The 15,335-nt window shown below is 45.6% G+C and overlaps 1 protein-coding gene across 3 annotated transcripts in view; it reads right to left on the bottom strand.

Moving 5' to 3' along the window:
* Positions 1-988: 988 nt before the first annotated feature.
* TGFA (transforming growth factor alpha) overlaps positions 989-15,335 on the bottom strand; it is a 90,451-nt gene continuing 76,104 nt past the window's right edge. For 2 of the 3 annotated variants that reach the window (XM_033125486.1, XM_033125487.1), the window contains exons 4-6: positions 9,719-9,868; positions 6,766-6,875; positions 989-4,855 (exon numbers count right to left, since the gene is read on the bottom strand). In XM_033125486.1, the coding sequence (XP_032981377.1) occupies positions 4,848-4,855; positions 6,766-6,875; positions 9,719-9,868 (268 nt within the window). In that variant the 3' untranslated portion in view covers positions 989-4,847. The remainder of the gene's footprint in view (positions 4,856-6,765; positions 6,876-9,718; positions 9,869-15,335) is intronic. The other variant, XM_033125488.1, reaches the window with a different exon arrangement.

Genomic DNA, 15,335 nt, shown 5'->3' with positions numbered 1-15,335 from the left:
TCACCCTTCGCTGCTTCTCCAAGAGCTGCTCATATGTTGCACATGTGAGGTCCACACAGGCTAGAAGAGCAGAGGCTTAACCACTCAAGTGCAGCGAGGCTTGTAAGAACTGGGTTGACAGTTTTAGAGCAATTCCTCACAGACACTGGGCAGTGGGGAATGGGGGTGTGTGAATGGGGGTGTGGCAGGAGCCGGACAAGCCTGTTTTTTTCCTTCAACTAAGCCGAACAGAGAAGATCCAAATAAATGCAGGTCTTAAGACAATACTTTCTGATGTCTATTACCTTTGAATGCTAAGGGGTAAAGTGTGTTAAGTTTCGCTTCCTCTGCAAAGCCTCTACAAAGCTTCTCCTAAAGACTGTTATCCCCACGTAATGTGCTCTTCGCTGAATCCTATAGCACAAGGGTTCTCAAACTTCAGCATGTATCAGAATCACCTAGAAGGTAAAGAGCGCATGTGGTACCTCTAGAGTTTAATAGGTCTGGAGTAGGACCTGAAAATGTGCTTTCGTAAGAAGTTCCTAGGTGGTGATGCTGCTTCTAGTCTGAGCACCACACGTGGAGAAGCACGGCTATTAACATAGAATCCCCACCTTACAATTTCAGTTTTATTTGTATTTTGCCTAGAATTAGTCCAGAATCACTTTCTGCATGTCAGTCTGTCTTCCCAGTCAGATCTCAATTACTTTGGGGCAGAGACTGTGTCTTTTATATTTTCCTTTCCATTACTTAGCATATCATTGGACACCTAGTAGATGAAACATGACGTATAGAGAAGAATGTCAGAGAATTTGGTTTCTTCAAGCACCCACGGATCAACGGTGGTTCATTTTAGGATTCCCACATTTTGAAAAAGAGCATCTAATTTTTTCTAATCATTCCACATTGGCAGAGAAAAATCTTAATTTGCTTCAGCAATATCCCAATCTCATGAAAGAAAAACTCCAGTCTTAATTTAGGAAAAACAGAGTTCATTCCTTCATCCTTCCAAACAGGGTACAGTACAATTGAAAAACAATGCACATCGCTGAAAAACACAAATTCATTTTGCATTGCTCACTACTCTTTAAATATGTATAATTCAGGTATTAAGGAAAAGAACTGCTAATCATCACATTAACGCATTACAGAAATCAAAATTAACTTACCACACAAAATAAATTAAAACATTAAATATTAACCTTTTCAGTGCAACATATACAGAAGTCAGAGTAACAAGTTCTAAATAAAAAAAAAAGCATCAGGTTTGTTATAATAAAGATAATAAAAAGTCGAATGCTTGAGTTATCACACTAGAAAGAGGGGTCGCTTTTCAGTACTGTGTGTGTGTGTGTGTGTGTGTGTGTGTACCACTTGATCGTTCAGAAAGCCTGGTAAAGCCAGTGGCTACAGAGAACAGGTCTTAGGTTAAGCATTAAGAACAAACATAGGTGTCCGTCTGCTTCTGTGATGTGCCCCTTGGTCCTGGGGCTTTGAATCAATCCCCCTCCTCTCTGAGCAGGTTGGGAGAAATCAAAGCCCAGATCCTACAAGGGGTCAGGGTTCCCTGAGCAGTGTTGGAGGCTGGTTGACCCACTTCTGCCAAAATTGCTTGAAAAACCAACCAGCGGCCCATGTGCATTGAGACAACCTAACCTGGTCCTGTAAGATCTGGTTGAACACACCAGACACTTTTCTCCATCTGCAGAGAACAAGTCTCCCAAGAAGCTCTAGAAGCACACCTTCCCCTCCCTCACCAGTGTGGGTGGGGGAGTGTCAATCCTACGTCTTCTTCTTTCTTAGTAAAACAGACCCTGGGGACATTCTGTCCACCTCCCCTGCTGGAACACAATGAAGCTCATATCTTGCTTTTTTCCACCTGTGTCCAGCTGTGTTTTCCAGATCAGGATCGGCTGCTATATATCTTTACATTTAGAAGAAAATGTTTCCTGCCAGTATGCTTAAAGAAGTCATGGCCTATAGAGCAGTGGGAGAATCCAGGCTCCATAAAAGATGTGGAAGCACCTCCTGCCCACCCACCCCCCTTTTTAAAAAATGGAGCCTTTCTAGGTACGTCTCCTGAGACAGACATTGGGAAACAACTGTTACCCGCTCCCAGGTGTGTGGCTGCTTGTCAGGTCTTGGGAATGATTCCCTAATCATCATGAACATTTGGCTTTCTTAGAAGCAAGTAAACCTAGGGAATCTGCAGAGATGGATTAGAGACACATTTTTAATCTGAAAAGGGTGCATTTTTACAACTAACCAAAGAAGTACCAATGCCATGAAATGGCATAGGAATCCAAAGCTTGTGGGCCATCTGATTTCTAGAAGAGAAACTACCCAAGAAGCAAGGCTGTCGTATCCTGGGGCCAGGGACAAAGGTCCCACCAGGCCTGCCTTGACCCCAGCCTGTTTCCAACTCTTTTCAGACCTGCTGGTTTCGAGAGGACTGAGTGAGGCGCGCTTCTAGGGAAGCACACATTCAAGCCTGTTCAGTGCATGGTGGTGCAGGCACAAGGAAGGGGGCCTTGGCAGCTGTGGCTTGCTGGGTCTGAGGACAAGAGTATTTAGACTCTAAATCTGAAGTCCCCGTAGGGAACCAAGAGGGTTCCCTCTGTTCCATCCACACCTCCCTCACACCTGGGCAAAGGTCCTTGGGTACCTGAAGACTGGACACTGATCCTTCATCCGCTAGATGAAGAAGGCCCCACAACATTTTTGCATCAGTTCATGCCTGTTTAAGGCAGTCAGACCTCAAAGAGTCTCCAAAAGACTGAGGAAAGATTGTCCTAAAGTAAAAACGTGACCTCAATTTAAAAACAAGCGATACTACTACTCCACTTTCATTAGCCTTTCTTAAGATGGAATCTCAGACTTTCAGAAGAGTCTGATGGGAAAAGTGAGTGCAAACTGGGAACTATAAACCAGCGTCGATTGGATTGTTCTCTGAGTGAGATGCTACAGTCAGCCTGGGCCCCCATTATCTGTAGGACTGGCCCAAGAAAGGCAAACTGAAACCTATTTTCTTTTATAATGAAAACCTGGGAGCTGTGTCAATTCCATGGTTAGGGAGCCAGCTGGTGAACAGAACCCATTTCTGCTCTTAGTGGCTTTGGGTGCAGCGTGATTCAACAAAAGTGCTGAAGTTAAGATATGGGTCATATAATCGTCTCATACGAAAGGAAGAGAAAATTCATTGAAATAGAGATTGGAGAAGAAAAATTATGGGAGGACAAAAATCACCTGATAGAAATTTCAAGCCAACTCGACATATTTTAAAGGTCACTTTCACGATACAAGGAGCTCTAGCACTGAAGGGTTAATAGCTAGAAATCTTTCATTTTCCCCAATATTAGTGAAAAAAGAGTTCCCTCAAGGAAGGAGTTTATATATTTTGTTGCCATTCTGTTTCCAAATTTTAATGAAAATTCCTAGGGATGTGCTCCCTGCTGTTTGGTTGGACGAAACTAGTGTTTCCCACAGGCAAGCCAGTGGGTCAGAATGTACCCCGAGCCCAGGAGAACAATTCCTCCCTTCTCTGAGGGGAAAGTGAGACCCATATGGTGGAAGTGGCTTGCTAGAGTTTTTGTTAAGAAAACCAGCATCCCGAATGAAAAATAAAGAAAAAAAAATCACTGGAATATTTCTCCTCACGCTTGAAAATAAATAGGAAAGTTAAATTTCTTTCAAAAAACAACAAATCAACCAAGTGACAAAATGGAAAATAAATGACCAGTCCCCCTTTCATGGATGTGGCCCCAAATGCCTGTGGCTCGGCTAATGTTCTGTTTCTAAAGAGACACTCGGAGGGCTCACTAGCAAGTTAATGTTTAACCATGGAGCAGTGTAGTAAGCACTGTGCTTAACCTGTGTAAACGCACGCGCAGGCACTCGTTTCCTTTCTCTCCTGGCAGAAGTGACCATCTATGCTGAGGGACTCGTTAACTTTTCCACCGGAATGTATCTGGGGGCATTGACCTGCTTTGTGTCTTAAATGGCACAACCTCTGAAACCCAATCCTTGCTCCCATCAGCAACTCATCCTCTGCTTCCATCTCTGTACCTCCTGGGTCGCCTTTCCTGAGCTTTACCTGTCCCAAAGAGGCCAGACCTTTGTAATCAGAATAACCTTGCAGCCAGCAATACATCTATCATTAACGTAGAAGTCTGAAAGAGTTTTATGCTTTTTACATAACCTTAAGCGATTCAAAATAAAACCATCATCCATCTAATAAATAAATTATGTCCAAGGGTAGTGATGATTGGGAGGTCCTCTATTTCATTTGTCTATGGAAGATGACAGGCTGGTTGAAGGTCTCGTGGAAAGAGGCAACACACAGCTCCTCTTAAACTTGGCGTCTTCACATAACAATAAGCAGTTACCCTTTCTCCACCTTCTTCCCCAATAAGTGGATGAGAAAAAACTGTAACAACTATAGGAATCTCTGGTGTTGGGAAAGATGCATACTGTTGTGGAGAAATAGGCCCATTAAAAAGAAACACAGCCTGGCATCCATGAATGACAGAAGACAACTACACACACCTGCACTCAGACGCCGACTAATGCACACACCTTATTCTAGGTAAACAGGAAGTCCACCCTTTGTAGTTCTTTTTTGACCAGTTTTTAAATTGTGTCCACCGATTTCTTTTCTAGGTCACACCGAATAACCCCAAGCAGACAGAGTTCTTGACAGAGTTTTGAAGGAAGGCCCACAAAAGATAAAAAGGCTGCACAGGTGATTGCAGGCAGAGTAGGAAGGTCTGCCTGCATGTCCCGGGCATCCCTCGCTGGGCCATCCTGAAGAAGTCCTTTCTTCATCAGGGCTGCCACAGTCTGCCTGGAGAACTCCTCCTCTGGGCTCTTCAGACTACTGGAAGGAAGGAAAAACAGTTTAAGCAGTGTGGGTTAGATGCCAGTCGTGCTGGCAAAACAGGCTTGGAGATGCATCAGCCAATGTCACCAAGTTCTCTCAGGCAATCAGGCCCTCGTCCAAATTCTGTTGGTTCACCTTCAGGGGCAGCAGCTTCTGAAGCTGTGCTTTCAGCGCCAAGGGAAAGGCTAACTAACCAAAGTAAAATGAGTTGTGGTGGAAAAGATTGGGGGATGCACTCTGTTGTGTGGGCCTCAATTCAACTGGCGGTGATTCAACCCCGCCTGTGGCCAGTTCCCCCATAAGGTACAGTTTAGTGTGCAGCTTGTGAGCTGGTCTAGGGCTCTGGTGGCAGAATGGCTTCCCCAGTGGCCACACAATAATGGACCCATTTGTTTCTCAATGGGTGGGGCCCTGAGGGCATCCTCTGAGCGTGCTATGGTGAAGCAGCGTGGACCCTGTTCTCAGCAGTTCCTGCGTCCAGTCAGCCTGGACATTTTCCTGCCCTGGCCCCTCCCATGATCCCTCGGCAGGGGGGGAGGTATGCATCATCTCAGGGAGAAGGGCTTCAGCCTCAGTCACCATCTCTGGGAGGCCAGACCCATCCCCAGGCTCAAACTGAAGTCCTCCCAAATGTGGGTAGAGAAGTAACATTAAGAGGAAACTTACTCTACCTGTAGGATTCTGATGAAATGCAGACAAATGGTACAAAAACCTACTATACATTTTCTTAAAAGGCTTAAACAATTTTTTTATTGGTGCTAAAAGACAAAATAAAAATATTTTCCTTTGTTAGTTCAATGCATGGCCCCCAGAGGTAGTAGAATCGAGATGTGAGTGGGGCTTTCAAAGACCTCGGTTCTCATCCTAGCTCCCCCATAGACTCATGGTAGGTTCCACACAGGCCTTTGGCAGACTCAGTTTACCCACATCACCCACAAACTCTCCTCCTCCTTAAGGCTGTTATGAGGATTAATGGATCAGCATCAAAAATAACTGACCATGCGCGATTACTAGGGTTCTTGAAATGCATAACAAATGGTGCTCCTGGGCCTTCAGTTCTCTTCAGGTCAGACACAATGAGGTTTCAGGAATACATCAGGGTTCTAACTTCCCAGATGCTTTTCTCCCCACCCTCTCTATGCAACCTTGAGCTTCTGGAATGCCAACTCTTTACTAGAGAAGGACACCTCGGGGTGGATCAGCCTGTGGTGAGTGTCTCCTGACCCCCTACTTCCTGCAAAGGAACTTTTATGATGGGGTCTATTGGTCAAAACAGCATTCCAGAAAAACTGCTGTTGACGTGACACTTTTCAAAGCTTGTCTGGATAAAGGAGCATTTCGGCTCCATGAGCCCTGAGCTACTGAGGCTCAGAGGAGGGCTCCTGAGTTGTGGGTTTGGCCCCACATCTAGATGTCCAACCTTCTCTGTGGATTGAAAAATGTTCATGAAACAATGGTAAGCCTTATGGCGGTCACAGGATTTAAGGGTTTGAAGAGTCCTTAGAGACTTTCTATAGGCCAAACCCCTCATTTGACTTATGGGGAAAAGGAGGTGATTTCTCAAGGGAAAGGAAACGAGTATCTGTTGTATGTCTATAGTTGGTGATACACTATACTAGGTATTTTTTGTCAGTACTTACTCAATTTGCACAATGTCTTTTTAATAAGAAAACTTGAGGCTCAGAGAGGTTAAGTAACTTGTTGAAAGTCACACAGTCATGAGGAAAGATAAAAGAGCTCCCTTTTGAGTAAAACATACCTTAAAATAAACTAAATCTGACTTGGTAGGATAAATATCCTCTTCCTTTTCTCCCTTCTTCCTGCTTTATCCTCCTAGAACTGCCCTGACCTGGAGAAGGTGGTCATTTTTTCCACCCAATAGTGTCTCCCAAGGGAAAAGGCTTTACCTGTTTCTGAGTGGCAGCAAGCAGTCCTTCCTTTCAGGAGGGCACTGGGCTTCTCATGCCGGCAGATGAGGGCCCGGCACCACTCACAGTGTTTTCGGACCTGGCAGCAGCTGCAAAGACACAGAGAACATCGTGTAGGCAGGAGCCTGGCAAGAGCACCCAGTTGGTGCAGCGTCTGCCTGAGGGGCCTGCTGGGTAGTTCCGGGCTCTAAACCAGCATTCCTGTGGGGGCCTCCAGAGGTACAGACACAGCAGGGGACTTGAGGGCCTTTAGGGCAGATGCTGGCCAACAACAAAAGTACCTGTTGGCCACCCCAAAGTGCCAGCTCCATTTGTGCAGCTCTGCTCAGGGCAACCTGGCTCCAGCTTTCCCAGCTGTCAGAGGGGCCTGGCCACCCACCCACCTGGCTGCTTGCTCCATAAAACAGCAGCTGGGTAAGTCCAGAAGTGTAACAATAGCCTCAGAACTGCTGTCAGAACTGGGACAAAACAGCCACTTCAGGCTGGCAAGGCTATGAGGGCTTGGGAGGGTGTTCTCCAGGTATTGCCAGCAGCAAAGCAGGGAACGTAGAGGGGCTGAACTGACCCATGGAAAGAATGAGAGAATGAGTCATGGATCTCAGTGGCTTTAAATTCTCTGAGGACCAACATTCTCTAGTTGTTGCAAACTCAACCTCCCGGTGAAACTATGTTACCCAGAATCCTGAAGCATTGGGATGAATGCTCCTGCCTCCCTCTGTGGGCAGGAAAGAATAGTTTGCAGAGTGAGCATGAAAAAAGAACCAGAGAACTCAAAAGAAGGTCAGAGAAGAAAGCACTGAGTAAGCCACTCATTACCAAGAGATACTGATGGCTGTTTCCCTTGGGGTGCCATGGGAGACTTCATTTCCACTCTTTCTAATCTTGATGTATATATAATCTATGCATCCACTGACATGAGCCCGAGAACAGATAAGGAAACAAGCCTGTTGCTGTACTTCCTTCCCTCTTGGAGCCTGGGGGCAATTCACGATCCTCATCCCAGCCCTGGAAAGGTTATCAGGCCCCTAAATCTTTGGGCAGCAAAGCTGAAAAGGAGGCTTACAACATTTCTGCCCAACCTGCTTCTAGCATGGGTGGCCAGTGCAGTCTGCCTGGCAAGGATCCCTCCTGAGTTGCACAGTCCAGGCTGAGACCAGCTCATCCCATGCTGGACGGATCTAGAGGCCTCGATTCCAGATCCCTCAGTGACAGCTGTCTGTAATCGGCTAGCCAGGTGGGCTGGCCCCAGTCATACCTCTCTCATTGCTAGGGAGGCAGCCTGGAGTGTCCCAAGGGCAGTGGGATCAAGGCCTCTGGATCTCGGGCATAAGTGAACTGGTCATAACCAACTTTGCATCTCAGTGGGGCCCTTTGCCCAGGTAACTTGCAGCCTGGCGGGGACGAGGGCTTAGTCTCTGGCTCAGATTCTGAACTTGGTATCTAGCAAGGATGGACTGGGAAAGGACAGAGGAGAGGTGGGACTGGCTGCCTCCCTGGCAATGAGAGAGGTACCCTGGTTTGTTCTTCTCTCCAGAGAATCGGGTGAAATTAGCTTTTAAGTCCCTCTGGGGAGGCCCATGTGGGCACCCACTTTCATTCCTAAGGCTCTAAGATGTTATGGTCATAGAAACAGGACTATGGAAGTGATGGGTGAGCACAGATAGCTAGCCAGCCATGAGAACGGAGGCCAGCGGCCCATTAGGTTGCTACTGCTCCCCCTGGGGGGTCTTCTTGAGTGGCAGAACCTGAGCTCTGCTCCGGCCTCAACCAGGCTGCCTTTCCACTACCTGCCACCATGTTTTCCCAAGACACATGGGAGTGGAACAGATACTGCTTGGAGAGGAAGGAAAGGTAGGCCCAGTTCAGACCTCCTCTCTCCCCACTTAATGCTGGCAGTTCTAGGAGAAGGACGTGAGCAGGTCATCATACTGTCAACAAGCTGGGGCTGGAAGGGGCACTCCATTCATTGCCAGAATCAGGAGTGTGTGCTTTGGAAGCCCCAATAAAAACAAACCAACAAACAGGACAGAGACTCTTATCTGTCTAAAATCCCAGGCAACCTCGGGGTGGGGCTAAACTCTGGGGCTACCTTAACACACAGCTGTTTAGCCCTTGCCAGAATGACCCATCCATTCACTTACTGTTTCCACCATGAGTTAATCTACTCTAAGCTACCAGCAGCCTTTAGCTATTCTGTGAATTCTTTGTGCATATCCAATTAGACATAAATTCTCTGAGGACTTAGACGTCTCCTGATATTTCCAGGGAATAAATCTGGCCATAGATGGAATAAATCTGGAATAGATACTGGGAGTGCATTTCTGGGGTTTCTCCCTTTGCTGAGCAGTCCAGTTAGAAGATATAGGGCAGCAAATGGGGCTAAGAAACATCCGAAAATGGTCTCTACTGGTCTGGGCACGGGAAGGCTTCCTGGAAGATGCAAGGTATAAACTGAGTTTTGGGAGAGGAGGAAGGCAGAGAAATGCAGAAAAGCAGAAGGGCTGTCATTAGCCTGCCGTAATAGCAACAGTGGCCTTCGACATGGCTTTAAGATCTGCGAAATGCTTCTACAGGGAGGAAGTGCTTCTGCTTCTGCCCCAAAGAGGCTGGGAGCTGTTTCTAGTTCACTCTGGAGCACCTGCACGTCCCCATCAAGCAATAGTGAAGGCTCCAAACCATGAATGGAGAGGGATAGAGCACCTTTGTTCTACACTGGCTTCCCGCAGTGCACAGACCCCCTGCTGGGACCCTCCCAGCATGTGTGCCCTTTCACAGCTTGGCTGTCACCAAAGTTCCTCTGGGCTTAGCTGATACCCATCAGACATCACAGCAATAAACAGTGCTGAGGTTGCCCTGTTATCTGGGCAAGCTGCAGATGTCCCTGGGTGGGCAGGCGGGCAAGAGACATGACTTAGGGGCAGCAAGTACTCACTGTATCAGCACACATGTGATGATGAGGCCAGCCACAGCCACGATGGAGACCACCACTAAGGCGGTGATGGCCTGCTTCTTCTGGGTGGAGGCCACCACAGCCAGGAGGTCCGCGTGTTCACAGCGCGCTCCAACATACCCAGAATGGCAGCTGGGAAAGAAAGGGACATCAGCACACTCTCCAGGCAAATAGCTTTGTTCCTCCAACTCCCCAAGGAAGAGATGGAGGGACCCACAGCCCTAGGAAAAGCCCAAGGGGCCGCTCCAGGTGTCAGTAAAATCACTCCCATGTCCCTGGATAGGCACCTCTTGCTTGGAGAATGAGGGGTAACTAATCAGCTTTATCATGTGAGGATGAAGGGTGCTGCTTCAGCACTTTGTTGCTATTGTTACCATGCCAGCTCTTGGGGGAATGAAAAAGGCAGCAAATGTGTTTATGACATGGAGTTCACTTCGGCAGTTCATAAAAATCCAGGTTGTTTTGAAACCAAATGTGTGTATTCAGAATTTCTGATGATGCACTTAAGAAAACACACTAGGGAAACATCCATAGGCTGTGGTTTGCTTTTTTATCTTCATTAAGTTTAATTAGTTCTGCAAGCATTTACCTGGTGGCCCAGCACATGGGGCACATAATGAAGTTGGGGGCCAGCACCACTAGCAACTGGAGGACATGAGAAGCCACTGGTCTCATATCCAGCAACACCTGGCCTCTCTCCACGAGAGGATTGAGGGCATGAAAGAGGTCATGTTCCTGAGCTGCGTGTAGCCTTTGAAGGGGAATAACCAATACAAGCTGCTATATTGTTACTGATACGGCTACTATTCAGAGGCTCTTTGGCATCGATCATTTCAGTAACAGCCTCCTACGTGCCAAATGCTGATGCTGCTTCTTCCATCTCACTCTCACCTGTGCTGCCCACTCCCGTATCCCACCCCGATGCTGGGGCAGCCAGAAGGGGTGCTCACAGGGTGATTCCTTAGCACATGTTCTAGCCAGAAGGAAGTGATGGACATTTTCTGATGCAGGTATTTTTTTCTCCTCCAAACCTATGATTCTTATCAATAGAAGATACTTGGCTTATACACTGGTTCCTTTGTCTGGGGTGACTTTCAAATTGTGACGAAAATGTTTAATCACCACTGCTTTCTTAGGTGGGGAACTTCCTCAAGGAACAGCCTTGCATCAAACACCACATAGTGGATTTAAAGTTTTGTTTTGTTCCCCCCAGACATGGCAATCATAGCTAAAATTTTTTTTTTTTTAAGAGTCTACCTTTTGATGAAGTAGCCAAGCTGTCACCTTCACTTTTAGATTAAAAGGCCTTTGAGGAACAAGGAAAAATGAAAGGGGATTAAGGGTCCTGGTGTGCCTGCTATTGTACCAGCGCCAGCCCCAGGGGCATTACATTTGTGACTCCCTGAAACCTGTGCTCCTGGGCTGCCAGACCCCAGATCCCAGAAGCATACTTGGAGCCACAGGAGAAATACAGCAGGTCCTTGAAAATTGAATACTATCGTTCGTTATAACGGTGTTTAGTTATAATCTAGTTTTGTTATAACATGGTTTCAGTATTATGTTTCAATAATGTTGATAGGATGCCATAGGAATGTAACTCTTATTTATTATACCAGTTAGCCTATGGTAAAATTGGTTTCGTTATACATCGATAGGTTCTGTCACCTATCGATGACATTAAGTGATGACTTACTGTACGGTATATTTTCCTGGAGTATAGGTTTTGTTCAATGTTAACAAAAATTTAGTCATTTTAATGTTAAGGAACAGGTACTACATGGGTTGAAGATTTATGGAAAACAGTAGATGATGCAAAAATTTCTGCTTACGGCTATAACCTGGGATACCAGAGTATACAAGCTTGTCTTTAACACTGCTTAATGGGAAAATCTTTCACTGGTGCTCTTTATCCCAAAGCCCAATTATTATGTACCTTATATAAAGGTATTTCTTTAGTTTGAATTCAGGCACTTGCTTTTCTGTTGAGGACTCTTTTACATTTAGCATACATTTTCTCAATCCTTGCACAGAAAAGTCAAGTCACTTGACTGTGCCCACCCTGTTAGGGCATAGAAAAGACAGTCATACCCAGGTCTGCTGACCCGAGAGTCTGGGTTCTCTCTCACTCACCAGGCAGCTTCCCCCTCATGTTAAACAGTGGTTGGCATGAGAATGCCACAGACCACTTGATCAAATCCGACTTTTGCTTTAGCCTCCAATCTTGATGGGGGTAAAAGAGATTTGAGATTTTAGGTTCCACAAGGGTGCAAAGGGTTTGCAGTGTTTGGTAAGTAAGGAAGCTGAGGAGAGTCACCTGGGATGGAAAATGCCACATAGGGTTCTCTATAGACCCGAGGAGAAGGGAGCAGGTCTCAGACGGAAGGGAAACAAAGCGGAAGAGGGGGGATCTGAAGCAAGAAGACTTTTTTGAAAAAGGAGCTGGACCACAGAATTCTGAAGAAGAATCCTGGCTCTCACAGACGTGGGCTGGGAGGGAGAAGACTGAGGGGCTAGGGGATGAGGGCAGATTTTGTTTTTGTTTGTTTTAGTAACAAAATTATGTGAAGACAAAAGTTACCCTGTAGGTTGTGGAGAAAACAAAAGCACTAGCCCCTTCTCACTAGGGGAAGCTGACAGCGGATGGGACAAGAGGCTGAGAGGTGATAAGCCGCAGGCATCTGTGAGGCATAAATCTAAGCGGTCAGTGTCTGAAGAGAACACTGCAAAGGGTCCCTTCTCTGGCCCATCCTCGAGTTTTCATCCCCACACCCAGATGGCTCCCACCTGAGTTTTGGGCTCCCTCTATTTGGTATCTGAAGACCCCTCTCTGCAGGGCCCTAATGCCCCCCTCCACTTTGTCACCCACCACCGGGGTTCCAGCTAACCCAAGCTGTCCCATCATCCCTACCAGCCCAGTACGAACCTCATTTCCAGCACACAGGCACTCAGGACACACCTGCCTAATGAAGACCTTCTATTTGCCCATCTCAGCTCCTTCTCTGCCTGGAATATTATTCCTCACTCTCCTCCTCAGACTCCATCTCAAACACCACATTCTCCAAAAAGATGTAATTTACAGACCCACTCATTCTCCCAGTCACCCACCTACCCATTTTTCCATAGCTCTTTCCATGGATCTCCCTAACCTTTCCACCTCCTCTGACTGCCCTCAGGACTATGAGCACCTTTCTGAATGCCCTTCCACCAGCCTCACTGTAGACCGGCCTTTGTGTTCCCGTGGGCAAGACCGAGCTCTACAAAAGCGGGTGAACCGCTGAGCAGAATGGGCTGGGGAGCCTGGGCTTTGGGGGGGATTGTTAGATTTCTAACCAGGAATCGTAGCCAAGCCAGTGGGATTTCTCAGTAGACAGTGTTAGTACTGCTTCCTGCTAGAGAAGGGCAGTGCGAGGAGGATTTGCATAACTATTTGTGAAAGGTCCAGGTTATAGGAGGATAAGCACCCCCGAGGCAATTTCATGTGGCTTGAAATGTTCCTACTTTAATCTGCAGGCCCAGGGAGAGACTGATTCTAACACCTCCCCAACCACTGGGTTCTGAAAACTCTATGAATTAACAAATCAATGCTGGGACTCTAAGAAATCCCATTTAAATAAAAGAGTGGCTGCCAGGCACTAATTACAGCACATAACCATTTCCTGCAGGCACCGTGCTAAACTCCTGCATGACTTACCTTTTTAAAATTTTTGCTTTTCAATTATAATGAACATTCAATTATTTTATATTAGGTTCAGGTATACACTACAGTGGTTAGATACTTATATAATTTATGAAGTGACCTGATCCCCTCGATAAGTCTAGTACCCACCTGGCACTATACATACTCGTAGTTATATTATTGACAATATTCCCTATGCTGTACTTTACATCCCTGTGACTATTTTGTAACTGACAATTTGTGCTTCTTAGTCCCTTCATTTTTTTCACCCAGCCATCCAACCTCCCCACCCCCCCAATCTGGTAACCATCAGTTTGTTCTCTGTTATCTATTAGTTTTTCTGTCTGTGTTTATTTATTTTGATCTTGAGATTCCACATATAAGTGAGGTCATATGGTATTTGTCTCTCTCTGTCTGACTTATTTCTCTTAGCATAACACCCTCTAGGTCCATCCATGTTGTTGCAAGGGTAAGATTTCATTTTTTTATGGCTGAGTAATATTTCATTGTATATGGTGTAACATCTTTATCCAATTGTCTATTGATGGGCACCTAGGTTGCTTCCATATCTTGGCTCTTGCAAATAGTGCTGCAATGAACACAGGGGTGTATAAAACTTTTCAAATTAGTGTTTTGGATTTCTTTGGATAAATAACCCAGAAGTGGAATTGCTGGGTCATATGGTAGTTCTAATTTTAATTTTTTGAGGAATCTCCAAACTGTTTTCCATGGTGGCTGCACCAATTTGCAGTCCCACCAACAGTGCACAAGGGTTCTGTTATCTCCACATCCTCACCAACACTTGTTTTTTGATTTATGAATGATAGCCATTCTGACAGGTATGAAGTGATATCTCATTCTCAGTTCAGATTGAAAGACATACGTAGACTGAAAGTAAAGAGATGGAAAAAGATATTTCATGCAAATGCAAATAAAGAAAAACCTGGGATAGCAATACTTATATCAAACAAAATAGACTTTAAAACAAAGACTGTAATAAGAGACAAAGAAGGACATTACATAATGATAAAGGGATCAATCCAACAACAGGATAGAACCCTAGTAAACATGTATGCACCCAACACAGGAGCACCTAAATATATAAAGCAATTACTGACGGACATAAAGGGAGAGATCGACAGTAACACAATCATATTACGGGACTTAAACACCCCATTGACACCAATAGACAGATCTTCCAGACAGAAAATCAACAAGGAAACAGCGGCCTTAAACGACACACTAGACCAGATGGATTTAATTGATATTTTTAGAGCATTCCACCCCAAAGCAAGAGAGTATACATTCTTTTCAAGTGCCCATGGAACATTTTCCAAGATAGACCACGTTAGGCAGCAAAACAAGTCTCAGTAAATTCAAGAAGATTGCAATCACATCAAGCGTCTTCTCTGACCACAATGGTATGAAACCAGAAATCAATTACAAGAAAAAACTGAAAAACACACAAACACATGGAGGCTCAATAACATGTGACTAAATAATGAATGGATTAACAATGAATTACCTGTTTTAATCCCAACAATCACAGTGCGTGTGAGGTTAGGGCTGTATTGACCTTGTTTTACAGATTAGGAAATAGTTTTTAAACCTCTAGAAGCTTCTAACGCTCTCAACCGTGAAGGTTACCTTTCTGGAGTAATCCAAATTGGTTTGGATGATACTCTGGGATAGTGATTTAATGACAAACTCGCAAATCTCACAGCAAAAAGAAAGACAGGCTGCTGACTGCCGCCTCAAGAGGTCTCCCTGCTATGGCTGTGGCAAGTTACAAAGATGTCGCAGTGCTGTCTTAGCTCACTGAGAAAGATAACCTCCTGGGCTGGGTCACATTTTGCTGACTTTCTGTGTTCTTCCTACCAAAGGAATGTTCCCCACTTGTGTGCACTGGGTCCTTCACAACCA

This window comes from Rhinolophus ferrumequinum, chromosome 13 (assembly GCF_004115265.2).
Source record: "Rhinolophus ferrumequinum isolate MPI-CBG mRhiFer1 chromosome 13, mRhiFer1_v1.p, whole genome shotgun sequence".
NCBI lineage: Eukaryota > Metazoa > Chordata > Mammalia > Chiroptera > Rhinolophidae > Rhinolophus > Rhinolophus ferrumequinum.
This window is presented reverse-complemented; position numbering and strand designations above follow the sequence as displayed.